The sequence below is a fragment of the Cavia porcellus genome, unplaced genomic scaffold, assembly GCF_034190915.1.
Source record: "Cavia porcellus strain 051 isolate PalLab524CR breed Dunkin Hartley unplaced genomic scaffold, mCavPor4.1 scaffold_33, whole genome shotgun sequence".
Lineage (NCBI taxonomy): Eukaryota > Metazoa > Chordata > Mammalia > Rodentia > Caviidae > Cavia > Cavia porcellus.
Genome location: NW_026947516.1, coordinates 20,704,636 through 20,732,098, shown reverse-complemented (window position 1 = coordinate 20,732,098; position 27,463 = coordinate 20,704,636). Strand labels below are relative to the sequence as shown.

The window sequence follows — 27,463 nt, the reverse complement described above, 5'->3', positions numbered from 1 at the left end:
TGATGTTCCAAATAAGAACATCTAGGCTTATCAGAGGGTTCCTCTGGTCACTTTTTATGGGGATTTCTAACATATGCTATTAGAAAAGAAAGAAGTGGGCCAATATAATATTAACTAAATGGAACAATATGTAGATTCTGGGGTTACATTTTGGACACTGATCAAGAAATGTACAAATTCAGTTTCACTGATGAACTAAGATACAAATATGACTATAGTGGACCTTTGGAAATATGGGTAGTGAGACTAAATTACCATAAGGCTAACCATAACTAAGAATGTTTTACCAGATCTAATTTTGTACACATAAACATGTACATGCCATCAATTAGCTGTATTTTGCTATGCTATTATATTTAGCTGTAATTTAAACTCTCTTGTCCTTGATCTTATTTTAATTAAAAACATGATATGGGAATCTGGCCATATTTTGAAGTCCTGAGTATAGCAGCTTATTATATGAGAAGCAGCAGTAATTCTTCCAGAAGCAGTTAATGGGGTGGGTGGTCAGTTTGTTACAGACTATTGAAAAGTATGGATAAATAGAATGCAAAAGAGCCCATAGAAAGAGAAACACAAATTTTTCTCATATGTTTATCACAGATGAGTCTGTTTAGGTTTTTTTCAGTTGTTGGCTATAATGTCCTCCTAATACCCAGTTAGAAGAGAGAAGTTTTATGTATATAGACATTTACCACAGAATAAAAATAAATTGCTTTTAACTCAGAGACAGATTAGCAAATATGCTTATATAAGGGTTGGCTGAAAGTAATCTAGTTCTTTTCTTGCCCTTTCCTTTTAGAAAGATCCGAAGAGATTACCCTTCCAAAATTCTCATCCAGCTGTGTGCTGCCCTCCTCCTGCTGAACCTGGCTTTCCTCTTGGACTCGTGGATTGCCTTGTATAACACACGAGGCCTTTGCATCTCAGTGGCTGCATTTCTTCATTATTTTCTCTTGGTGTCATTCACATGGATGGGCCTAGAAGCATTCCATATGTACCTGGCCCTTGTCAAAGTTTTTAACACTTATATCCGAAGATACATCCTTAAATTCTGCATTGTCGGCTGGGGTATGTATATATTTGCTTGCACATTGCCTGGAATTTTTCTCTAAGTGTTCTGATATTTAATCAGGTAGAGGCATTATAAAGCAAGTCACACTTTGATAAATTTCTAAAACACCTTTTTACTGGGTGTACAGTGCAATATTACCTACTCTTTTTCCAAAACACTGTATTTTCTCTGGATTTTTTAGAAACATAAAACTCTGAGGCTGGGCCATGAATCCTCTTTATATCTCCAGCAACTAGAATTGAGGCTGGCACAGAAGGTGCCAGAAGGTACCAGAAAGTGGTCAATAAATTGTATGTTTGGTGTAGTAATGAGGCCAACTCTCAGTCTCCAAGCTCCTAACTAGCCTCATTCTGATTTGTGCCTTCCAGATATAAGGCACATATATAAGGAAGGGATTCTTAGAAGGACAGAGTGAGTGAATGTGCATGTAAACCAATGTAATGTCACTGCCACACTGACATATTTCAAATCATGTGACCTGTTGGTGATGGGTCACAAAGCCTTAGATTTCCCAAAGATGTAGGCTTCTTCCTCAGTGTAGGTGCCTCTTTGACATGATTATCCTGTAATAAATAATCCAACCACTGCTTGAACATTCCATTATTGGGGAGCTTATTTCCTTACAAGGTAACCAATGACCATTTCCCATGCTCCAAGATTTTGTTTTTCCATTATGTTGAGTTGGCACTGGTGGCACTTATCAGTGGGCTTGGTTTTGTTCTCTTAGGCAAAAAAAAATCTCACCAATTAAGCTGATATCTTTTCTTCAAGGGAGTCCTTTAGATAACCCACAAATATAATGCCCCATATTTCAATGCATTTTCATACAAATCACCCCACTAAAGGTAAGTCAGTGAGGTTAGCAAGGCAGTGATTGGCAATGCTGGGTGAAGAAATTAGCTCCAAATGATGACATGATTTACTCCCAATCCACAAGGCTACAGAATAACTGAGTCTGGCTTTCTGATTTGTTATGCATGTCCCTTCCACTGTATTCCTACCACCCTCCCCCACTTCCTCATCTTTTTGAAAAATGGTCCCTATACAACAGAATTGCAAGCTCTTCGCTACTCTTGTCATGTCACCATCTGTCATCATATGTTTGTGAAGAACAACAGAATAGCATTTTTCCTCTCACTTGTCCCAGAAATATAAGGCACTGCTCAAGGTATTGAGCATAGACTCCTCTTTAAAATTTTTTAAAACCCTTTTTATTAGTGTATATTTGCTATACATAGTGCTCACATTGATCATAGGAAATTTGTACCTGTACATAATACATCTTAATTCTTTTATCTCATTTACCTTCCCTCCCTTCAATTTTTCTTCCCTTCTCCATAAGCTTTATTTCCATTTTTCCTACTGTCTCTTTTTTAAAATCCCTTTTTCCTTTCCCTTTCCCCCTTCTTTTTTCCCCTTCCCATTTGAACATGTTTTTACTTCCCCATATCTATCCTTTATCTTGCTCTGTTTACCCTTAGGGTTTATCACACAAGAGAAACAATGTGATATGTAAACTTCTATGTCTTATTTATTTAACTTAAAATTATGGTCTCAAGGTACATGCACTAACGTATAAAAGTCTGAAGTTTATCTTTCTCTATGACAGAGCAGTACTCCATTGTATACAAATACCACATTTTCTTTATTCATCTGATGATGGGCATATGGGCTTCAAGATTTCGCTATTATAAACTGTGCTTCTGTAAACATGGATGTGCATATATCACTTTGGTATGATGGTTTTAACTATTTTGGAAAGATTGCTTAAAGAGGAATAGCTGGGTCAAATGGAACCTCTAGTTTTAGTTTTGTGAAGCATCTCCATACTAATTTCCGTAGTGGTTGTACCAGGTGGTTGGTTGTACCCACCAACAGTGGAGAAATATCCATATTTCCTGCTGCCTTACAGGCACTTATTATTGGTTGATTTCATGATAGGCACTCTTTCAGTAGTGAGATGAAATCTCATTGTTGTCTTAATTTGCATGTCCTGAATGACCAGTGATATTGAACATTTTTTGACATTTAGGTGGTGTTTGTACTTCTTCATCTGAGAAGTGTCTACTCATTTCAGATGGCCATGTTTGGGTTGAGTCTTTGAATTTGTAAGGTCTGATTTTTTGAGTTCTATATCTATTCTAGATATTATTCCTTTGTCTGAGGAATACATAGTGAATTTTTTTCTCATTCTGTGGGTTGTCTTTTCACTCTGCTGTTGATTTCTTTTGGCTGTGCCAAAGCTTTTTAATTTGATGTGATCACAATTGTTGATTCTGCGTAATATTTCCTGTGTGATTGGGATTTCATAAAGTATTTGCCTACACCTGTCTTCAATAATTTTACCTGTTCTACCAAAAGATTGTTTCTGTTTTTACATTTACATCTTTGATTCATTTTGATTTTAGTTTAGTGTATGGTGAGAGATATGGGTCCAAGTTTCATCTGTAGCATGTGGAAGTCTGGTTTTCCCAGCACCATTTATTAAACAAGCTATCTTTGTTCTACCAAAGGTGTTTAGTCCCTTTGTCAAAGGTAGCTGAATGTTCTTGGAGTTGTTTTTGCATCTTCTATTCTGTTGCATTGATACTTGGGTCTACCTTTGTTTTTGTTTTTTGCCAGTACCATGCTGTTTTATATAACAGTAGCTTTGTTGTATAACTTCAAATTGGGGATTGTGATCTCCTCTGCCTTTCCCTCTTTGCCCAGAATTTTTGCTATTCTGTGTCTCTTCTGGTTCTGAATGAATTTTTGGTTGTTTTCTCTACTTCTGTGAGGTAGGCTGTTGATATTTTAATTGGGATTTCATTAAATCTGTATGATAGTTTTGGAAGTATGATCATTTTCACTATATTGGTTCAGGCTATCGAAGAACAGGAGATATCTTTCTATTTTCTGATATCTTCTTTGATCTCCTTTTTCAGAGTCCTAAAATTTTCAATACAATGTCTTTCACTTCCTTCATTAGATTTATTCCTAAGCGTTTCATTTTTCTTGATACTCTTCTGAAAGGTATTATTTCCTTAACTTCTCTGTCAATGAGTTTCTTATTCATGTACAGGAGGGCAATTGATTTTTGACTGTCGACTTTGTATTCTGCTATACTACTGAATTTGGTTATTAATTCTTGGAGTCCTTTGGTGGAGTCTTTGGGGTCTGCTATGTAGAGTATCATGCCATCCACAAATAGTGACAATTTAACTTCTTCCTTTCCTACATTTATTCTGTTTATTCATTTCTGTTGTCTAATTGCTCTGGCTAATGTTTCCAGAACTATATTTAACAGGAGTGGTGATAGTGGTCATCCTTGTCTTATTCTTGATTTTAGAGTAAAAGCTTTCAGTTTTGACCATTTAATAGGATGTTGGCTATTGGTTTGTTATGGTTGGCTTTCAACAGATTGAAATAAAGACCTTCTATTCCAATTTTCTGTAGGATTTTTTCTTATCATGAATGAGTGTTGGACTTTCTCAAATGCTTTTTCTTCATCCATTGAGATGAACATGTAGTTTTTGTCCTTGTTTCTGTTACTGTAGTGTATAACATTTGTTGTTTTGCATATGTTGAATAATCCCTTCATCACTGGGATGAACCCTACTTGGTCAAAATGTATGCTCTATGATGATTTGCTGCATTCTGTTTCCCAGTATCTTATTTAGTATATTTGTATCTATGATCATTAAGGAGATTGGCCTGTAGTTCTCTTTTCTTTAGTTGGGTCCCACTCTTTAGTTGGGTTTTGGTATCAGGGTAAGGCTTACTTCCAGGAATGACTTTGGGAGTACTACTTCTTTTTGTATTTTATGAAAGAGTTTGAGGAGTAATGGCATTAGATCGTCTTTAAAGTTCTTGTAGAATTCAGCAGTAAATCCATTAGAACCTGGATTTTTCTTTTGTTGGTAGTCTTTTTTAATTCTTCAGTTTCATTAACTGATATAAGATTATTTAGAATTTTTATGTCTTCTTGATTCAGCTTTGGTAATTCATACGTGTCTAGGAATATGTCCATTTTTTTCTGAATTTTCTACTTGATAGAGTACAGATTCTCAAAGTAGGTACTAATCATCTTTTGGATTTTTGCAGGATCCATTGTCATTTCATCCCTTTAATTCCTAATGTCATGGATTTGGGTCTTTTCTTTCCTTCTTTTGATAAGGTTAGCTAAAGGTTTGTCTATTTCATTTAGGCATTCAGAGAACCAACTCTTCAATTCATTTATTTTTGTATTGTTTTCTTAGTTTCAATTGAATTTAATTTCTACCCTGATCTTTACAATTTCTTTCCCTGTGTGAGCTTTGAGTTTAAGTTTCTCTTCTTTACGAGACTTTTGAGGTTCAACATTAGGTTATTTATTTGAGCTTGCTCTGTTTTTTTTTGTTTGTTTGTTTGTTTTGTTTTTGATGTGGGAATTCAGTGTTACAAATTTCACTCGTAAGACTGCTTTCCTTGCATTCCTTAAGTTCTGGCATGTTGTATTGGCATTATTGTTTAATTATAGAGACTGTCTAATTTTTCCCTTAATTTCATCTGTGACCGATTCATTGGTTGTTCAGGAGGTATTATTTGACTACAATGTGTTTATGTAGTTCTTGTGGTTTCTTTTGCCATTGATTTCCAATTTCATTGCGCTATGATATGATAGTACGCATAGGATAATTTCAGTTCCTTTGCATTTACTTAAGCATATTCTGTGAGTTGATATGTGGTCTATTTTGGAGAAAGTCCCACACAATGTGTATTCTGTTGCTGTTAGGTGAAACACTGTATAGATATCTACTAGATCCATTTGTTCAAAAGTTTGGTTCAGCTCTGACACTTATTTGTTAATTTTTTGTCTATCTATTTGTAACAGTGGAGTATTGTGGTCTGCGATTGCAAGTTTATTAGTGCTTTTATGCACTGGTATATGATTGTTATATCTTCCCCTTGGGTTGTTCCCTTTACAAGTATGTAATGACTTTCTTTGTCTCTTCTAATCGGTTTTGAAATCCAATTTTTCTGAAAATAGAATAACTACCCATGCTTTTTTCTAGGTTCCTATAGCACGTAGTATTGTTTTTCGTCTTTTGACTTTCATTCTATGAGTTTGTTTTTGAGTTAAATATGTTTCTTTAATGGAACATATTGTTGGATTTATTTCTTGACCCATTCTACCAATCTGCTCTTTTGATTGGTGAATTGAGGCCATTCACATTGATGGTTAAAGCTGATTTGATTTGTCCTTCTCATTATATTATTTTCCTGTTGTCAATTTCCTTTTTTTCCCCTTCAACTTGATTGCTTGCTTTGCCTTGTGGATTTCTTCTATTGAGGTTCTTGGAATTGTCTTTGTTGTCTTTTTCTTGAATATCCTATGAACTTAGAGTACTAGTTTGGTACTTGTTAAGTGAGGATTTACAAGGGAAAGGGTTTAATACTGGACACATAATTTATTTCATTATTTTAACACCAAGTACACTTATAAGAAAGAAGTTATGAAATATCCTAATATCTTTCCTTAAGAAATTAGAAATAAAAGAATAAAAACAAAAACAAATAGAAGAAAATAATAAAGATCATAAAACACAAACCCTTATCAAAATGCCAACATCATTTTTCTTTTTTTAATTTTATTTTAAAGAAGATAAAATTAAACAGAACAAAACAGATCAGAAGAAAACAATGTAAGAGACACAGATTTCAAAGCAAGATAACATATCTTCACTGCCTATCATATTGTCTATTGTTTTCTTCTAAATAGTTGTCCATATCTTCACACAGTGAATTCATACAAAACAAAATAGTATAAAACTGATCAGAACAGGATGATGAAGGCATTTTAATTAGGTCTTCTAGACCAGACAAGAGGGAAGTCAACAATGGCTGCCATAATGTCTCTTGTTCTCTTCAAAATAGCTGTCCGTATCTTCATGAATGTTGAAATTAAACAATACAAAACAGACTAAAATCACTCTGAATAAAGAATAATAGTATTGCTGGATTTCACATCATGATGCTACAAAATCAGCACTGGGTACCTTAGTGTCTCTTTTTCTTCAAAGTAGCTGTTCATTTCATCATGCATTATATAATCAATTCTCATAAACTCTTCAGGAGGAGTTCTATGCATGTGTCAGTCTCTACATGTATACCTATCTCTATACCTACATGTATACCTTTCTGTATTAGAGGGAAAACAGAACAATACAAAACAAATTCGTAGAAAAACACGAAAAAAAAAGACAAATAACAATAGAAAAGAGCCCCAAACACTGAGAATATAGGCCTTCAAAACAAGGTGGTAGGAGCAAGGTGGTTGTTTTACATAATGATCTTCAAGAGTTCCACAGATCACAATACAATAATATGCACAATTGTTCCAATCCTATGAATATTAACTATTTTGTTCCAAGAGCTTATAGAATTTGTAATACAATCATCTCAGCTATCCTAAGTGTGTATATAAATAATTATAGATTTTTTTTCTTTTCCCTTCTTTTTTCTTTTACCTCATTTTCCCTGAGATACTATTTTTCCGCTTTAAGCAGATTCTTATCCTTTCACTCTATTTATTCAGTTTTTTGTATCTTATGTACTCTTACCATTTCTTACACTAGGGAGACAATACGGTATTTACACATATGAGTTTGATTTATTTCACTTATGAGTATGGTCTCAGGTTGCATCCAATTACTTATAAATATGTCAATGTGATCATTCTTTATAGCTGAGTAGTACTACATTGTATAACAATACCACATGTTGTTTTTTTTAATCCATTCCTCAGTTGATGGGCATTTAGGTTGTTTCCAAGATCTGGGTATTACAAGTTGTGCTGCTGTAAACATGCCTGCACATATATCACTGTCGTACGATGTTTTCATTTCTTCTGGGAATATGCCCAGAAGTGGAATAGCTGGGTCAAATGGGACTTCCAATCCCAGCGTTTTGAGGAACCGCCAGATTGAACCTGCACAGTGGTTGCACCAGTCTGCACTCCCTCCAACAGTGCAGAATAGTTCCTTTTTCCCCACAGCCTCTCCATCATTTGTTGTTGGTGATTTTCTTTATCCTGGCCATTCTTTCTGGAGTGAGATGGAATCTCAGAGTGGTTTTAATTTGCATTTCTCTAATGACAATGATGATGAACATTTTTTCATGTATTTATTTGCCATTTTTATTTCTTTATCTGAGAACTGTGTATTCATCTCAGATGCCCATTTTTGGAATGGGTCTTTGAATTTTGGGGATCTGATATTTTATAATTCTTTATATGTTCTAGACAGAAGTCCTTTGTCTGAGGGACAGTTCATTAAGATTTTTGCCCAAATTTTTGAGTTTTCTTTTCACTATGCTGGAGATTTCTTTCAACATGCAAAAACTCTTTAATAGGACATGATCCCAGTTATTGATTCTGGGAAGTATTTCACGTGTGGTTTGATTCTTGTTCATGAATTCTCTACCTACCCCTATGTCTTCAAGATTTTTAGCTACTTTTTTCTTCCAACAGATTTAGTGTTTCTGTTTTAATATTCAGATCTTTGATCCATTTAGACTTTAGTACATGGTGATAGGCATAGATCTAGCTTTAGTTTTTGGCATATAGAGAGCCAATTTTTCCAGCCCCATTTATTAAAGAGACTATCTTTCATCTAGTGGATGTGTTTGGCCCTTTCATCAAAGATAAGGTGGCTGAGTGTGATTGTCGTTGTATCTTCTGATCTATTCCATTGATCTTCTTGTCTGTTTTTATCCCAGTATTATGCTGATTTTATTACAGTAGTTTTGCAGTATAGCTTCAAGTTAGGAATTGTGATGCCTCCTGCCTTGTCTGTGTTGCTTAGAATTGCTTTTGCTATTCTAGGTCTTTTCTGGTTCCAGATGAATTAGGAGTGATTTCTCTAGTTCTGTGAGGTATGTCAGTGGTACTTTAAATGAGATTGCATTGAATCTGTGTAACAATTTTGAGAAAATGGCCATTTTCATAACATTCTTTCTTTCTATCCATGAACAAGGAATGACTTTCCATTTTCTGAGGTCCTCTTCAATTTCTTTTTCGGGGCATTATAATTTTCCCTGAATAGATCTTTTACTTCTTTTGTTAGGTTGATTCCTAAGTATTTAATTTTTAGATGCTCATGTGAAGGGTGTGGCTTCTCTTATTTCTCTCTGGGTGATTTTGTTGTTAGTGTATAAGAATGCTATTGACTTTTGAGTGTTGACTTTGTATCCAGCTACATTGCTGAATTTATTTATTATACCTAGGAGTATTTCAATGGAGTTTTGGGGTCTTCTATGTAGAGTATCATGTCATCTGCAAATAATGATAATTTAACTTCTTCTTTTCTTATCCTTATTCCTTTTATTTCTCTTTCTTATCTAATTGCTCTGGCTAGTATTTCCAGCATTATATTAAATATGAGTGGTGATAATGGGCATTCTTGTCTTGTTCCTGATTTTAGGGTAAAAGCTTTCAGTTTTTGGAGATTTAATATGATGCTGGCTTTTGGTTTGTCATAGAGCTTTTATCATATTGAGGTAAAGACCATCTATTCCAATTTTCTGTAAGTTTCTTATCGTGCATAAGTGTTGAACCTTATCAAAAACTTTTTCTTCATCTGTAGAAATGATCATGTGGTTCATCTTTAGGGGTCTATTTATATGGTGGATTACATGTATTTATTTGTGTATGTTGAACTACTCCTGCATTCCTGGGATGAATCATACTTGGTCAGGATATATAATCTTCTTGATGATTTGCTGCAACCTGTTTGCTATTTTTGCATCTATGTTCATTAGGAAGATTGGCCTGTAGTTATCTTTATTGGTTGGGTCTTTCCCACGTTTTGGTATTAGAGTAATATTTGCTTCCAGGAATGAGTTAGGGAGAATTGCTTCCCTTTCAATTTCATTGAAGAGTTTGAGAAGTGTCAGCATTAAATAATCCTTGAATTTCTTGTACAATTCCGTGGTGAATCCATCTGGACCTAGGATTTTCTTTTTGGTAAGGATTTAATTATATTTTCTATTTCATTAATTGAAATTGGGTTATTCAGCAGTTTTACATCTTCTTAACCTAGCTTTGGTACTTCATACGTTTCTAGGAATCTGTCCATTTCCTCCATATTATGAAGTCTATGAGAGTAGAGGTTTTTGAAATAGGTATTGATGATCTTCTGTATTTCTACAGGATATGTAGTGATTTCATCCTTTCCATTCCTTATTGTATGAATTTGAATTTTTTCTTTTTTATAATAAGGTTGGCTAGGGACTTATCAATTTTATTTATTCTTTCAAAGAACCAACTCTTTGATTCATTGATTGTTTGTGTTGTTTTCTTAGTCTCTATTGCATTGATTTCTGCTCTGACCTTTATAATTTCCTCCCTTCTTTTGGCTTTGCACTTGACTTGCTCTTCTTTTCTGGATGTTTGAGGTTGTTTATTTGTGTGCGTTCTGTTTTCCTGATGTGGGAATTCACTGAAATAAATCTTCCTCTGAGGACTGTTTTCATTGTGTTCTACAGGTTCCAGTAAGATGCATTTGTATTTTTGTTTTCTTGTAGATATTGTTTAATTTTGTCTTTAATTTCCTCTGTAACTCACTGATTTTTCAGGAATGTATTATTTAATTTCCATGTGTTTGTGTAGTTTTTGCAGTTTCTTTTATCATTAATTTCTAGTTTCATGGTGCTATGATCTGATAACAAGTATGGGATAGTTTCATTTCTTTTACATTTACTTAAGCATGTTCTGTTGGCTAGCATATGCTCTATTTTAGAGAATGTCCCATGTACTGCTTAGTGGTTTTTTCCTATGTGTATTTAGAATGTCTCCAGTATTCTTTGCGGGATTGGTTTGGTGGTCATGAAGTTCTTCAGCTATTCTTTGTCATGGAAGTATCTTATTTCTCCATCCATTTTGAAGGACAGTTTTGTAGGGTACCTCACTCTGGATTGGAAGTTGTTTTCCTTTAGGATCTGAAATTGTTGTAAAAGTATCTTATTTCTCCATCCATTTTGAAGGACAGTTTTTCAGGGTACATCAGTCTGGGTCACAAGTCGTTTTCTTTTAGGATCTGAAATACTTCACTCCATACTGACCTCATTGTCTGTGTTGAAAAGTCTGCTGTGATTCTAATAGGCTTTCCTTTATAGGTGATCTGTCTCTTCTCTCTAGTGGCTTTTAATATTCTGTTCTTATGTTGGATTTCTGGGATGATTGTTATATGTCTGGGTATAGTTTTAATTTAGTTATGATTATTTGGAGTTCTATATGCTTCACTGATCCATATGTCAGTTTCCATTCTCATGTTTGGGTAATTTTCAGCTATTACTTCTGTAAATAGCCTCTTGATATCATTTTTGTTGTCACATTCTTTTTTATTGATACCTATCAATCTTATATTATTTTTCCTTGCGTCATCTTGCAGCTACTGAATTGTTATTTCATGATTTCTTGTTATTTTTAAAAGATCTTTCCTTTCCTGTTCACTAGCTGCAATCTTGTCTTCAAGGTCTGAAAGTCTATCTTCACTTTTGAGGCAGTTTTGCCAACTTTTGATGGAATTTTTATTTCCTGTATATCTCTTTGAATCTGGTTCATGCATTCTATTTGTTTCTTATATTGTTCATTCCAGATTTCCATATTTTTTCATTGTTCCTCTAATTTTTTAACTATGTCTTCTTTGGATGTGGTCAGCATTTCTTTCATTACATCTATCATTTCTTCTTTTACCTCGGAGATTATTTCTGATCTGAGTTCTTTTATATTTTCCCAGAGTTGTTTCTTTACTTTAGTTGCTATCATTTCAGGAATTTCAAGTGTGTGGCTTACATTTTCTTCTGTGTCCATGTCTCCTATGCTTGCTTGGGTTGGCTGGAAGTTTGAGATTGCATTTTGGTCTTTTGTTTTGTCATTTACCTATATTTCTGGATTTGGAACACTGGGCGTGGTCTTACCACCTTGGAGCAATGTTGCAAAGCTTCCCTGTGCAATGGGATACAAATCGTGCATGTTTGGCTCCTGAGACTGAATTTAGGCCCCTGCTAGCCACTAGAAAGTTGTTGGACATGGCCTCTTAGGCCCATGGGGACCTCCCATGTGTCCTCCAGTGATTTGGGATGCTGGGCATGGTCTTACCCCCTTGGGGAAACATTGCAAAGCTTCCCCATGTGCTGGGATTCAACTCAAGCATGTTCAACTTCTGGGACTGAATTTAGGCCCCTGCTAGCTGCTTGGAGGCCACTGGGCATGGTCCCAATATCATTTTTCATAAAACTTAACATTATGATTCATACATTTCTTTAGAAATACAAAAGACTCAGAATAGTTTAAACAACTTTGATAAAGGAACAGTTAGAGCTCCAACTCTCTCAATCTCACGACTTATGATAAAGTTATACCAGTCATGACAAAATGGCATTGATATCAAAATAGACAAACCACTACAGTACCAATATGAAGTCCCAAAATAGATACACACATAACAGACAATTGATTTCTGGCAAAGATGCAAAAGCAATTAAGTGGAGAAAGGCTTGTACTTTCAATAAATATACTGGAACAACTGAATATCCAAATGCAAAAAACCCCAAACCTTATAACACATCAAAATTTCTTAAGACATCCAAAATTCAACTCAAAATGGCTCACAGTGGGTTAGTTAAAGTAAAGGCAGGTGTGACCTGAGTCGATGCTTTGGCTGAGGTCATTCTCTCTGGAACAAAAAGAGGGGACAAGGTATAGAAGGGAGGGCAGAACCTAAAGAGGTGGTCAGTGAAGGCAGGCATTGAATTTGCTTCTGAACAGGCCATGTGGGTGACAAAGGAGGCTATTATGCCTTATTTTTAAACTATCTTAACTATTTTATATACATATACAAACACATATACATGTTTATTCTTTCAACTTGTCACATTAATGAAACAATGTGATGTATATATATGCATGTCTTATTTATTTCACTAATAAGTATACTCTCAAGGCACATCTATTTACCTATAAAAGTGTCCAATTTATCATTATTTATGGCTGAGTGGTATTTCATTGTATCGAAATACCACATCTTTTTTATCCATTCCTCAGTCAGTGAGCATTTAGGTTGTTTCCAAGATCTGGATATTATAAACTGTGCTGCTATAAAGATGGGTGCACATGTATCACTGTGGTATGATGTTTTTAATTCTTTTGGGAAGATGCTGAGATGGAGAATAGCTGGGTCAAATGGGACCTCTAGTCCTAGTTTTTTGAGGAATCTCCACACTGATTTCCACAGTGGTTGCACCAGTCTGCATTCCCACCAACAGTGAAGAAGGATTCCTTTTTCCCCATAACCCCTCCAGAATTTGTTATTGCTTGATTTTTTGATGATAGCCATTCTTTCTGCGGTGAGGTGCAATCTCATTGTGGTTTTAACTTGCATCTCTCAAATGACCAGTGCTGAACATTTTTTCACGTATTTATTTGCTGTTTGTACTTCTTCATCTAAGAAATGTGTGTTCATCTCAGATGCCCATTTTTGGATTGGATCTTTAAATCTGGGAGGACTGATTTTTTTTGAGTTCTTTATACATTCTCAATAGTAACCCTTTATCTGAGGAACAGATGGCAGACATTTTATCCCACATTGTGGGTTGTCTTTTCAATCTGTTTGTGGTTTCTCTTGCTTTGCGAAAGCTTTTCAGTAGGATGAGATCCCATTTATTGACTCTTTGCAATAAGTCCTGTGCAATCTGTATTTTATTCTTAAAGTCTTTGCCTACACCAATGCCTTCAAGAGTTTTACATATTCTGTCTTCCAGCAGATTTAATGTTCTGTTTTAATATTAAGACCTTTAATCCATTCTGATTTTAGCTTAGTACACGTTGAAAGATACACATCCAGTTTTAAACTTTGGCATGTGGAAAGCCAGTTTTTCCAACACTATTTATTAAAGAAGCTTTCTTCCAATGAATTTGTTTGGCAACTTTGTCAAAAATAAGGTAGCTTAGTGTGTCTGAAGTTGTTACTGCGTCTTTTAATCTATTCCATTGATATTTAGGTCTATTTTTTGGCCAGTACCACTTTTTTTTAAAAATCATAGTAGCTTTATAGTATAATTTCAAGTCAAGGATTGGAATGCTCCCTGTCTTGTCTTTGTTGCCCAGGATTGCCTTTGCTATCCTAGGTCTCTTCTGATTCCAGATGAATTTTAGGATTGTTTTACCTAATTCTGTAAGATATGCTATTGGAATTTTGATTGGGATTGCACTGAATTTTCATAACAGTTTTCGAAGTATGGCCATTTTCACTATATTTGTTCTCTCTACCCGAGAGCACAAGATATCTCTCCATTTTCTTATATCCTCTTGAATTTCCTTTTTCAGGAAAAGTACTAAAGTTTTCAATGTAGAGGTCTTTTACATCCTTTGTTAGATTGATCCCTATGTATTTCATTTTTTTGGATGCTGTTGTAAAGGGTACTGTTTCCCTAATTTCTCTCTCCATGAGTTTGTTATTCATGTTCAAGAAGGCTATTGATTTTTGAGTGTTGACTTTGTAACCAGCTACCTTACTGAATTTGTTTATTAAATCTAGAAGTCTTTTGATGGAGTTTTTGGGATCTTCTAAGTAGAGTATCATCTGCAAATAATGATAGTTTAACTACTTCCTTTCATATCTTTGTTCCTTTTATTTCTTTCTCTTGTCTAATTGCTCTGGCTAAAGTTTCCAGGACTATGTTGAATAAGAGTAGAGACTGTGGACATCCTTGTCTTGTTCCTGATTTTTGAATGAAAGTTTTCATTTTTTTTCCATTTAGTATAATGCTGACTATTGGTTTGTAGTAGATGGCTTTTATCAGATTGAAATAAAGACCATCTATTCCAATTTTCTATTGGATTTTTAATCATGAATGAGTGTTGAACTTTGTCAAATGCTTTTTCTGCATCTATTGAGATGATCATATGAGTTTTGTTGTTGGTTCTGTCAACATGGTGTATTACATTTATGGATTTACATATGTTGAACCATCCCTGCATCCCTGAGATGAATCCCACTTGATCATGGTGTACAATCATTTTTACAATTTGCTGCAGTCTGTTGGCCAATATCTTACTGAGGATTTTTGCATCAATGTTCATTAAGGAGATTGACTTATAATTCACGTTGGGTCTGTCTCTGGTTTTGGAGTCAGAGTAATGCTTGCTTCCAGGAATGAATTTGGGAGTATTACTTCCCTTTCAGGTTCATTAAAGAGTTTGAGAAGTAGTGGTGTTAGGTCTTCACTAAATTTCTTGTAGAATTCAGCAGTGAATCCATCAGGGCCTGGGCTTTTCTTTGTTGATAGATTTTTAATTGCATCTTTAATGTCATTTATTGATATTGGGTTACTTAGGATTTTTATATCTTCTTGATTCAGGTTTGGTAATTCATATGTATCTAGGAATCTGCCCACCTCTTATGTATTTTCCAATTTAAAGAAATACAGATTTCAAAGCAAGTCCACTGGAGATCTTCACTGTCTATCTAATTGTCTCTAGTTTCTTCCAAATAGTTGTCCCCATCTTCACACACATTAAATACATACTGCATATTATAGAACTAATCAAATCATTACAGGATGATGAAGGATTTTAGGTCTTCAAGATCTGACACCGGGGAAGACAATAATAACTACCATCGCATTTCTCATTCTCTTTGTAGTAGCTGTTCTTATCTTTACTTATGCTGAAATTGAACTTAAGAGACTAGACTAATATCACTCTGATCAGTGAATAATAGTATTGCTAGATTTTATATCATAATGCTACAAAATTAGCATTGGGTTTCTTAGTGTCTCTTCTTCTTCTTCAGAGTATCTGTTCATTACATATTGCATTATATAATATGTTCCCATAAATAGTTTTTTAAAAAATCTTCTCATGCGTGAATTTCTACATGTATATCTATCCTCTCTGTATTACAGGGGAAAACAAATCATAACAAGACAGCAAAACAAATTCCTAGAAAAACATGCAGTGAAAAAGACACGTAAGACCATGATATTAGGTGATCTACTGTAGTTACTATGCTTTCTCTTGTTATTTTCTTTTTTTTTTCCTTTTTTTTTATTTAAAGAAAAGGAAACAAAAAAAGAAAAAAAATACATGGAGATAAAAAAAAAAAGGGTAAGAATAATACTAAATTACAGACAAACAAAAGGTAAGAAATTGCCAGTTGATAAGTTACAAATTGTCATCTTCGAAATGGCTGTTCAGGTTATAGAATTAAAGTATTTAGAATGACATTCAAAAAAGTGACCCTACAAACCATTCTGCTCTATGGTCGAACAAAAGCTCCGTAATATGATTATCAGTCCCACCTATTTGTTTTACATCTCTAAGAGGGTAAGGTTAACCATATCAAAACAGAACAGAACATTTTATTTTTTTTTATTTATTTTTTTTTAGAACAGAACATTTTAAAAAAATAATAAAAAATAAAAAACAATTTAAAGAAATACAGATTTCAAAGCAAGTCCACTGGAGATCTACCTTATCTAACTGTCTCTAGCTTCTTACAAATAGTTGTCCCTAATTTCACCCACTTTATATACTTATTGCATATTATAGAACTAATCAAATCATTACAGGATGATGGAGTCTTTTTAGGTCCTCAAGTTCCAAATTAGGGAAGACAATAGCAACTACCATCACATCTCTCATTCTCTTTGAGATAGCCATCCCCATCTCTGCATATGCTGAAGTTGAGCTGAAGAAACCAGTCCAATGTCATTCTAATCAGCAAGCAATAGATTGCTAGAATTTATATTATAATGCTACAAAATAAGCCTTGGGTTTTTCAGGTCTCTTCCTCAGAGTATCTGTTCCTATCCTCTCTGTATTATAGGGAAAACCAAGTCATAACAAGACAGCGAAACAATTTCCTAGAAAAACATGCAATGGATAAGACTTATAAAACTATAATATAAATGATCTTCCGTAGCTACTATGTTTTCTCTTGTTATTTTCAATAGATTTGTCCACAACACTGGCTTATTATAGTTAAACATACTTACACCTATTTTTATAAAAACTTATCTTTGACTGCATTGTAGTATTTGAGAGCTGTTACTGATTCATACCAGTATGGATGTCCTTTACATCTTGTCATGCTCAGAGTAGTTTCCTCTACTTTTAGGGTTGATTATAACACGCATACCGATTTCAAATAGGATCAGTCAAGGCCAACCAATAGTCTTGTGATTCAGATACAATTAAGATCAGTCATAGTAAGACAATGTAAGTAATACAGGATTTCAGCCTAAGTCAATAGGAAAGTAAGGATAGTTACCATGGTATAACCTGCTATTTTTGGTTCTAGAGGTCTGTGTCCTCAAATCTGACATGAATGGACAGACCAGATCAAATTTAATTCAATCTAAATATGGCACTAGGACTACTGTGTCTTTTAAATCGTTATACACCATTAGCAATGACCTCTGCTTTTTTTTTTTACATATAGTTTCAGAGCTGTCTCTACCAAAGACTAGCTTACCGTCTCTGCCTCATGTCTGCTACTCCACTTTTCTGCTATATTTTGTCCACCTTATTCCCTCATTCCATTGTCTGCCCCGTTCACTGAGGCCTCTCTGCCACTGTAGCTGTAATCCTGATTTCTCTTCCTCTCTTTCTCTGTAATGTCCTTCAGCGCTCTTTGTAGGGTTGGATTGGTGGCCACGAATTCCCACAGTTCCTCCTTGTCTTGAAAGTATCTTATTTCTTCATTAATTTTTAGAGAGAGTTTTGACGGATATATGAACTTCGGTTGCATATTTTTTTTCCTTCAGGACTTGGAATGTTTCTCCCCACTCCCTTCTTGACTTAAGAGTTTGTGTTAATAAGTCTGCTGTTATTTTGATAGATTTCCCGTTATAGGTAACCTGCATCTTTTCTCTGGCTGCTTTTAATATTCTGTTTTTTTGGTGGATTTCTGGGATCTCGATTATTATATGCCTAGGCGTAGATCTGTTTTGGTTGTAGGTAGCTGGCGTTCTGTATGCTTCTTTTATCTGGATATCATTTCTTTTTGCTATACGTGGGAAATTTTGCTTTAATATATCTGTGAATATTTTTTGTATTTCATTTTTGGATGTTCCTGCTTCCTCACTCACATTCTTTATTCTTAGGTTATGTATCTTTTTATCATCTTCCAGTTTTAGAATTGCTTCTTTCTGGTTCCTTGTTATTTTTAAGAGGCTTTTTCTTTCACGTTCATAAGCCCTAAATCTGTCTTCAAGTTTCAGAAGGTTGTCTTTAGTTTCTGTCAAGGCATTTTGCCAATATTCAATGGAGTTTTTAGTTTCCTGATATTCTCTTTGGATCTGTTTCATGTATTCTAAGTTATGCTTAAATTCTTCTTCAGATGCTTCTCTTTCTTTTCTGAATTCCTCAGTTCTTCCATCTGTGTTCTCTTGGGCGGGGCTTGTCATTTCTTTAATTAATCTCTTTATATCTTGCCTCACTTGGATCAGGAGTACATCTTTAAATTCCTCTATGAGATCATGTAAGTACTTTTTAATTTCGGCTGATGCTGTGTCGAGTAGAGGATGGTTACTGTGTTTGTTCTCTTCAGTGTTTAGTTCTCTTGGGTTTATTTTCTCCTGTTGAACAGCTGGAGATTTTTTTTAAATTTTTATCTATTGTCATGTTTCTGGTTTCTTTCAGACTGTCCTGGAGTTCTCTGGCCCTCTCCGAATTGCTTAGGGCCTCTCAGAAGCGTGCTGGCTTGAGTTTTTGCTGTCCTCCCCAATTTGCTGTTATCTGGGGTAGGCTGGGATGCAGGGGCGGTACAGTCTAGTCTCTAGCCTCTGTGCCAGTTAGTTCCTAAATTAGGCTGTACTTTCTGGTTGTCACTGAGTTGTGACTATTTTGTATCCGCTTATTGGGCCCCAAGCAGAGGCTTGGTTTAGCCCCAGTAGCTCCTGCCAGTTCTCTTTGAATCAGAAGCAGCTGAGTAATGGCACAGGATTCTGCCCAAGTCCCAGCCGTTCTCTTCCAAACCTCTTTGTGGCAGGAGCACCAGAAAAGCAGCTCTGCCCAAAACTAAGATGGCTCCCACTAAGTTCTCTGTGTGGAGCTGAAGCCAGCAAGTAATCAGGCTCTGCCAGGACTCAAGATGTCTTCCACCAGCCCTCCCTACAAGGGGACCTGGTGATATCACCAAGCTGCGGTTTCTGCCACCAGGCTAATATGTCTGCACCAGACTCTGTGTTATTGATTTCCCCGTGGTGGCGGGCCAGCTGTTCTCTGGCCAAACCCAGCAGCCGCGGGGTTATCTGTACTCACTAGAGTCCGGTGCAAGTCCTCGTTCCGGGACCGCCGCACACCAAGCTGCCCACTTTTCCCGCACTCCCAGGACAGTGCGGGGCGGTGCACAGCGTGCGCTCCCAGCACAGTGCTGACCGGTCAGATATCTGTGCACCGTTTAAATTTGAAACGCCCGCGCTTTGTACGTCCACTCTGGTGCAGCGGTGCAGACTTGGCTGCCACTTGGAGTCTTGGTCCGTTTCCCGCAGTCCCCAAAAGCAACTCAGCTTTTCGTGCTGGGTCCACGAGTCTGTTTGTTGATTTAAGGGCGCGAGATTTGCAGCCTCCCGTTGTCGGCAAAGGTCTCAGCGCGACTTTAAATCCTCCAGCTGTACTGTCTTGGTTAATAAGAATCGCTATCGATTTGTCTGGCCCTCTCCATGCTGTCTTTTTTTAGCTTCGAGTTTGAATTCTCTGGAGAGACTCTTCGCTCGATCCCCTAGCCCGCCGCCATTTTCAGAATCCTCCCTCTTGTTATTTTCAATAGACTTGACCACTTCATTGGGCTTAATATAGTTGAACATAGTATTACCTAGCTATTTTTATAATAACACAACTTTGAAAACATTGTAGGACTTGAGAGCTGTTAATAATTAACACTGGTATGGATATCTTTTACATCTTGTCATCTTCAGAGTAGTTGCCTCTACTTTTAGGGTTGATACTATCAAGCATATCAAGTTCAAATAAAATCAGCCAAGGCAAAACTGTGGTCTTATGAATTGGATTCAAATAAGATCAGTCATAGTAAGACAATATAAGTAGTACAGGATTTCAGATTAAGTTAATAGGAAATTAAGGATAGTTACCATGGTATAACCTGCTATTTTTGGTCAGATGTCTGTGCCCTCAAATCCAATATGAGTGGACAGACCAGAACAAATTAAATTCAAACTAAACAGGGCGATAAGATTACTGTGACTTTTAAATCCCGATACACTATTAACAATGACCTCTGCCTTTTTTTATAGTGTATCAAAGCTATTTATACTAAAGCCTATAGCTTAGCGTCTCTGCCTCATGTCTGCTACTCCACTTGACTGCTATAATTTGTCCATCTTACTCCCTCATTCCACTGTCTGCCCTGTTCATTGAGGCCTCTCTGCCACTGTAGCTGGAATCCTGGTATCCCTTCCTCTCTTTCTCTGGAATGTCCTTCAGCGCTCTCTGTAGGGTTGGGTTGGTGGCCACAAACTCCCACATTTCTTCCTTGTCTTGGAAGCATCTTATTTCTCCATTAATTTTGAGAGAGAGTTTTGATGGGTATATGAGTCTTGCTTACATATTATTTTCTTTCAGGACTTGGAATATTTCTCCACATTCCCTTCTTGATTTAAGAGTTTGTGTTGATAAGTCTGTTGTTATTTTAATAATTTTCCTGTTGTAGGTAATCTGCTTCTTTTCTCTGGCTGCTTTTAATATTCTGTTCTTTTGGTGGATTTCTAGAATCTTGATTATTATATGTCTGGGTGTAGACTTGTTTTGGTTGTAGGTAACTGGTGTTCTGTATGCCTCTTTTATCTGGATATCATTTCTTTTTGCTATACATGGGAAATTTTGCTTTAATATATCTGTGAATATTCTTTGTATTTCATTTTTGGTTGCTCCTGCTTCTTTACTCACATTCTTTATTCTTAAGTTGTGTGTCCTTTTGTCATCTTCTAGCCTTTGAATTGTTTCTTTCTGGTTCCTTGTTATTTTTAAGAGGTCTTTTCTTTCACGATCATATATGATAAATCTCTCTTCAAGTTTCAAATGGCTAACTTTAGTTTCTGTCAAGGCATTTTGCCAGTGTTCAATGGAGTTTTTAGTTTCCTGATAATCTCTTTGGATCTGTTTCATGTATTCTAAGTTACGTTTAAATTCTTCTTCAGAAGTTTCTCTTTCTTTTGTGATTTCCTCAGTTCTTCCATCTGTGTTCTCTTGGGCAGGGCTTGTCATTTCTTTAATTAATCTCTTTATATCTTGCCTCACTTGGATCAGGAGTACAGCTTTAAATTCATCTATGAGGTCATGGAGGTATTTTTTTTTTATTTCGGCTGATGCTGTGTCCAGTATTGGATGGTTACTGTGCTTGTTCTCTTCAGTGTTTACTTCTCCTGGACTTATTTTCTCATGTTGGGCAGCCAGAGATTTTTTTTTTAATTTCTGTCTCTTGTCATGTTTCTGGTTTCTTTCATACTGAAGTGTTCTGGGGGTCTCTGGCCCTCTTCATATTGCTTAGGGCCTTTCAGAAGTGTGTTGACTTGAGTTTTTGCTGTCCTCCCCAATTTGCTGTTATCTGGGGTAGGCAGGGATGCAGGGATGATGCAGGCTAGCCTCCAGCCTCTGTGCCAGTCAATCTGCAAATTAGGCTGGACTTTGTGAAATGTCAATTTTATTTAATCTTTCAAAGATCCAACTCTTGGGTTCATTGATTCTTTTTATTTATTTATTTATTTTTTAGTCTCCATTGTGTTATTTTCTGCTCTGATCTTTATAATTTACTCCCTTGTACAAGCTTTTGGTTTAGCCTGCTCTTCTTTTTCTAGAAGTTTGAGGTAGGTTGAACATTAAATTGTTTATATGTGCTTGCTCCGTTTTCTTCATATGGATATCTACCACAATAATTTCCTTCTTAAGACTGCTTTCATTGTGTCCCACAAGTTCTGATATGTTGTATTGTCTTTATCATTCAACTGTAAAAATTGTCTAATCTCTTCTTTAATTGCTTCTGTTACCTACTGATTGTTCAGTAGGGTGCTATTTAATTTACATGTGTTGATGAAGTTCTTGTGGTTTCCTTTGGCATGGATTTCCAAGTTCATTGCACTGTGGTCCGATAATATGCATAGGATACTTTCAATTCCTTTACATTTACTTAAGCGTGTTCTACGAGTGAGCCAGTATATGGTCTATTTTGGAGAATGTATCATGTGTAGCTTATAAGAGTATGTATTCTGATGTAGGGTGGAACATTCTATAGACATCTACTAAGTCCACTTGCCCAAAAGTTTGATTTAGTTTTAATATGTCATTGATTTTTTCATCTAGTTGATGTGTCTTTTTGTGACAGCAGAGTATTGAGGTCTCCCAATACAATTGTATTAAGGATTATTTGATTTTTCACGTCCATTAATAATTGTTTTATGTAACTGGGTGCGCTAACATTTGTTACATTTATATTTATGATTGTTATCTCTTCCTCTTGGATTATTCCCTTTACCAGGATGTAATGACCTTTTTTTTCCTCTCTGAATCAGTCTTGGCTTGAAATTCACTTTATCTGCAAGTAGAATAGTAACCCCTGCTTTTTTCTGAATTCCTGTTGCCTAGAGCATTTTTTCCATCTTTTAAGTCTATGAATTTCTTTTTGAATTAAATGTGTTTCTTGTATACAGCATAGTTTTGAATCTTGCTTCTTGATTTATCCTGCCAGTCTGTCTTTTGACTGGTGAATTGAGACTATTGGCATTAATGGTTAAAACTGATATGCATTGACTTACCATTGTCAGGTTATTTTCCTATTATTGGATCTCCCTTTTTTTCCCTTCCCTCAAATTGTTTGCCTTTTCTGGTGGATTCCTTTTGTTGGGGGTCCATGAAGTTGTAGTCCTTATCATCTCTTTCTAGAATGCCCTGCAGCACATTTTGGAGTGCTGATTTGGTGATCATAAATTTCCTCAGATGTTCTTTTTCATGGAAGTATCTTATTTCTCCAACAATTTTGAAAGATTGTTTTGTGGGATACATCAATCTGAGTTGAAAGCTGTTTTACTTTAGAACTTGGAATATTTTACTCTCAGCTCTCCTTGACTCGAGGGTTTGTTCTGAGAAGTCAACTGTGATTCTGATGGGCTTTCATTTATTAAGTGATTTGTTTCTTTTCCCAACAGCTTTTAAGATTCTATTCTTGTGTTGGATTTCTGGAATCTGGACTATGATATGCGTGGATGTAGATTTTTTTGGATAATTGCTAATTGGAGTTCTATATGCCTCATTTATTTGTATGTCAAATTCCTTTTCTCTACCAGGAAAGTTTTCTGTCACAATGTCTGTGAACATGTTTTTAATGTCATTGTGGTATCTCCTGCTTGTTCATTGACTCCAATTAAACTTAAATTATTCTTCTTTGTCTCATCTAGCAGCTACTGCATTGATTTCTCATGTTTCCTTGCTAATTATGAGAATTCTATCTTTTCCTGGTCATTAACTGCAAGCCTGTCTTCAATATCTGAGATCCTGTCCTCACACTGGCCTAATTTCTTTGAATACTTCCAATGGAGTTTTTATTCTCCTGGATATCTGCTTGAATCTGCTTTATGAATTCCATGTTTTCCTATGTTGTGCTTCCACAATTTGCTTAAGCTCATTTATTTTTTTGTCTATGTCTGCTCTAACATCACTAATAAGTGTGTATTTTGGTAATATCTGTAGTTATTTGAGAAATTATTTCTGATTTCTTTTTTTCTAGAGCCTCATTCAATTGTTACCACTTTGGAGAGACCTGGTAGGGGGCTTTCAGATTTTCCAGCCTCACTGCCCCTTGGCTTTGCCTTTGGTGAACTGGGTACCTGAGGTTGTGTCTTGTTTAAGTATTTTCTCATTTCTTTTCTTTTTTAGTTTAATTCCTGGAGTGATACTTGTTAGTTACCTACAGTTGGTTGCTTTATTGGTGGTATTTAGGACACCCAGATGATTATCACTTCTCTGACATATCTTCCAGGTGTAGCTGGTTTTTGGGCTCTGAGTCTGTTGAGAGATCTTAACCACAGTTTGTTGGAGATGAGAAGCTATTGTTCCCCTGGCCTAGTCCCTGGTTCTTTGGCACCATGCCACAGTATTCTGTGTGATCCCCTAATCAGTCTCAGTCATGGATTATCAGGGCCAACAGCTATTTAGAACAATTATGTCAATTTTGGCTATAGTGGTACCAATAGCATCAAACCCAGCCTATGAAACTATATACTGAGCCAACCCCTGATTTTCAACTTTTAACCATATAAACAATTTGTGACCATGTAACAGAATGCAAAACAATTATATATAGTATATAAGTCTGTAATATGTCAATTCTGTCCCCAAGGGTTAAGATTTAAAGTGGATTAAGGAGAAAACAGAGAAATAGGAAAAGAGAAAGAGATTACAAGTAGGTTGGAGGACAAAGATGGATCCCACCAACTTGGGGAAACTGATGCAGAAGACTGAAGGAAAAGAGAAGAGAGAAAAGGTAGAACAGAACAAACCCATACCCACAAGGAGGTTAGGAACCACATTTGCACTCAAAAAATAAAAAGAAAACAATAAAAGAGAAAGAGAAATAAAAAATAAACTGAATAAAACAAACAAACAAGAAAACAATAACAACAAATAGTCCACTTCCAGGATTCTCCAGGATTCTCTCTAGATTTACTAGTAGATAGCCTGTGGAGACAGCATTCCAAATTGTGCCACTGTATACCTGCAAGCCAGGAGCTGCTTTATGACAGAGTAGTAGACAACCATAGCAAGCCTGCCCCAAGACCACAGACTCATTTGGCTTGCCCCAGCCCAAGCATTTTCCACAAGTGTGTGTCCAACTAGGATCTGCTGGAGGAAGCTGGCAGCAGTTCTGGTTCCAGGCTTATTCACTCCGCCTCCAAAATGTCTCCTGGCCAATCACAATCTCCTGTAGGAGGACCGACTCCTTGTCACTCACTAAGAGCCAGCACAGTCTTCCACTGCCATGTTCTCTCCACAGAGGCCTCTGGAGTTGCAAGCCACCACCATCACCATGACTGTGTCTCCAGGTTTCAACAGTTCCTCTGATGCAGTGAGTCCAGCTCCAGGAGAAGGCTCCACCAGCTACCGCCTTCTTCTTTGTTGAAGCACATATAATTTATAAGATTATTTTGTAATACTCTCCCAAAAAGTCAAATGCAAAAGAATGCAAACAATCTGTTTATGTACTAGAGACCCAAAGAATCCAGCAGAGGGCCTGGATCCTACACAAATCCAACTGAAGATTTAGAGTGCATGGCAATGTCCTTCATGTTTTCCAGCTGGAGGGCTAGAACCCACAAAGTCTCATGCATGTCTGTATCAAGGATCTGGACTGGAAAGGCCCAAAGGTCAGTAGTGGAAACTAGAAATTCTGCTCCAGTGGGATGATGGATCTATGCTAAAAGGCTGAGGAATCTGCACTGGTGGCAGGAAGTGACACTCTAAAGACCAGAGCTCTCACAAAAAAGAACTGCAGTTATCCTCAGCTTCAGCGAGGACCCAAGCTCCTGTAACAGGAACAGCCAAGTTCATATCAGGAAAGCCAGCATAACAAGCTTCTCCAGGAAAATCAACAACACCAGCATCTTCCCCTCCAGTTTTCCTTTTATGCTGTTGGCAGTAATTCTCAGATAGGCCTTCTACACCAGAGCCGTGCTGATTCAGTTCAGCTGGGTGTTGACCATTAGTTAAACCACCACAGTGTCTATAAATTTCTTTAGTTGTTCTTTATCATGGAAGTATCTTATTTCTTCATTATTTCTGAAAGACAGTTTCTTTGGGCTATATCAATCTGGATTAGAGATTATTTCCTTTTTGGGCCTGAAATACTTCAATCCAAGTTCTCCTTGACATAAGGGTTTGTGTTGAGAAGTCTGCTGTGATTAAGATGGGTTTTCTTTTATAGGTGACTTGTTTCTTTTCTCTAATGACTTTTAATATTCTGATCTTGTGTTGAATTTCTGGAATCTTGACTATTATCTGCCTTGGCGTAGCTTCTTTCTGATCATGGCTAATAAGATTTCTATATGCCTCACTTATCTGTATGTCAAATTCTCTTTCCATGCTTAGAAAGTTTTCTGCTTTTCCTCCATGAACAGGGTTACATCCTTTGTGCCATCTTTTGATTTTTTTCAGTGTTTCCAATTAGTCTTATATTATTATTCTTTGCATTGTCTAGCAGCTGTTAGATTTATATTTTATGGTCCCGTGATATTTTAAAGAAATCTTTCATTTGATGATTACTAACTGTAACCCTATCTTATATAGCTGATATTGTCTTCACATTGATTGATTTTGCTGCATATACTTTCAATAAATTTTTCAAACTCCTGTGTATGCATTTGAATTTGTCTTATGGAATCCAGTTTTTTCCTATGTTGGTCTTTCATGGTTTCCATCACTTTCCTAAGCTCCTCTTTTTAAAAAAAATCTGTATTCTAGGTTTACTAACCATGTCCTTCGTTATGATCATTGTCTCTTTAATTGTCTGTGTAATTATTTCTGTTTTGTGTTTTTCCAAAGATTCATTCTTCTGCTTTGTTAACTCCACTACTACCATTTCAGACATTTTATCTGGGTGGCTTTTGATTTCTTCTACCTCAGGGCCTCTTGGATTTGCCTTGATGAGCTAGTGATCTGCGAGTACATTTTGCTGCTGTGTTTTTTCATTTTCGATTTTGTTTTTTTTTTTAAATTTGTTTTCTGCATTGATGCTTGTAAATTGCTTATGGGAGATAGCTTTATTACTAGTATCAAAACTTCTTTAGGAAATAACTGCTTTTTAGGGATGTCTTCTAGCGGTAACTGGCTCTTGGCCTTTGAGCTTGTCCCAGAATCCTGCTTCTTATGGTCATTAAGGATGAAGAGTTGCAACCTGTTTGACCTAGCACCTAGTGGCTTGGTACTGGTCTATAGTATTTTTTATGTCCCCCCAAACATTCTAGGTATTGGCATATAAGTAAGGTCAATTAACAACAGCAACTATGTCACCTTGCCTAAAGCAGTACAATTAGCAATGACAGTAGCATTGGACACATACTGGAAATTAATAATTTGCTACTTTTAACAATATGTATAAGATTTATTACTATATAACCAAATCTAAGACAAATCAGAAAATTATGTACAGTAAATATCCACTCAATAGAGCAATTGTACCCTAAGAAGAGAAAGTTAAAAAAAAGAGAGAGAGGAGGAAAATGGAGAAATACAGAAAGAAGAGATTAGAAGGAAGGCTGAGGGGCAGGGGAAGTTTGTCCAAGCTTGAGGAAACTGGTAAAGAAGGTAGAATGGAAGGAAGGAATGAAACAGCAAAAACAGGGACAACAAAAAATATAGGA

The 27,463-nt window shown here is 36.0% G+C and overlaps 1 protein-coding gene across 4 annotated transcripts in view; it reads left to right on the top strand.

Annotated features, from left to right (window-relative positions):
* Adgrg2 (adhesion G protein-coupled receptor G2) overlaps positions 1 to 27,463 on the top strand; it is a 142,550-nt gene that overhangs the window by 105,058 nt on the left and 10,029 nt on the right. For all 4 annotated transcript variants that reach the window (XM_003466386.4, XM_013148915.3, XM_063242962.1 and 1 more), the window contains one exon: positions 803 to 1,071. In XM_003466386.4, coding sequence (XP_003466434.2) covers positions 803 to 1,071 — 269 coding nt within the window. The remainder of the gene's footprint in view (positions 1 to 802; positions 1,072 to 27,463) is intronic.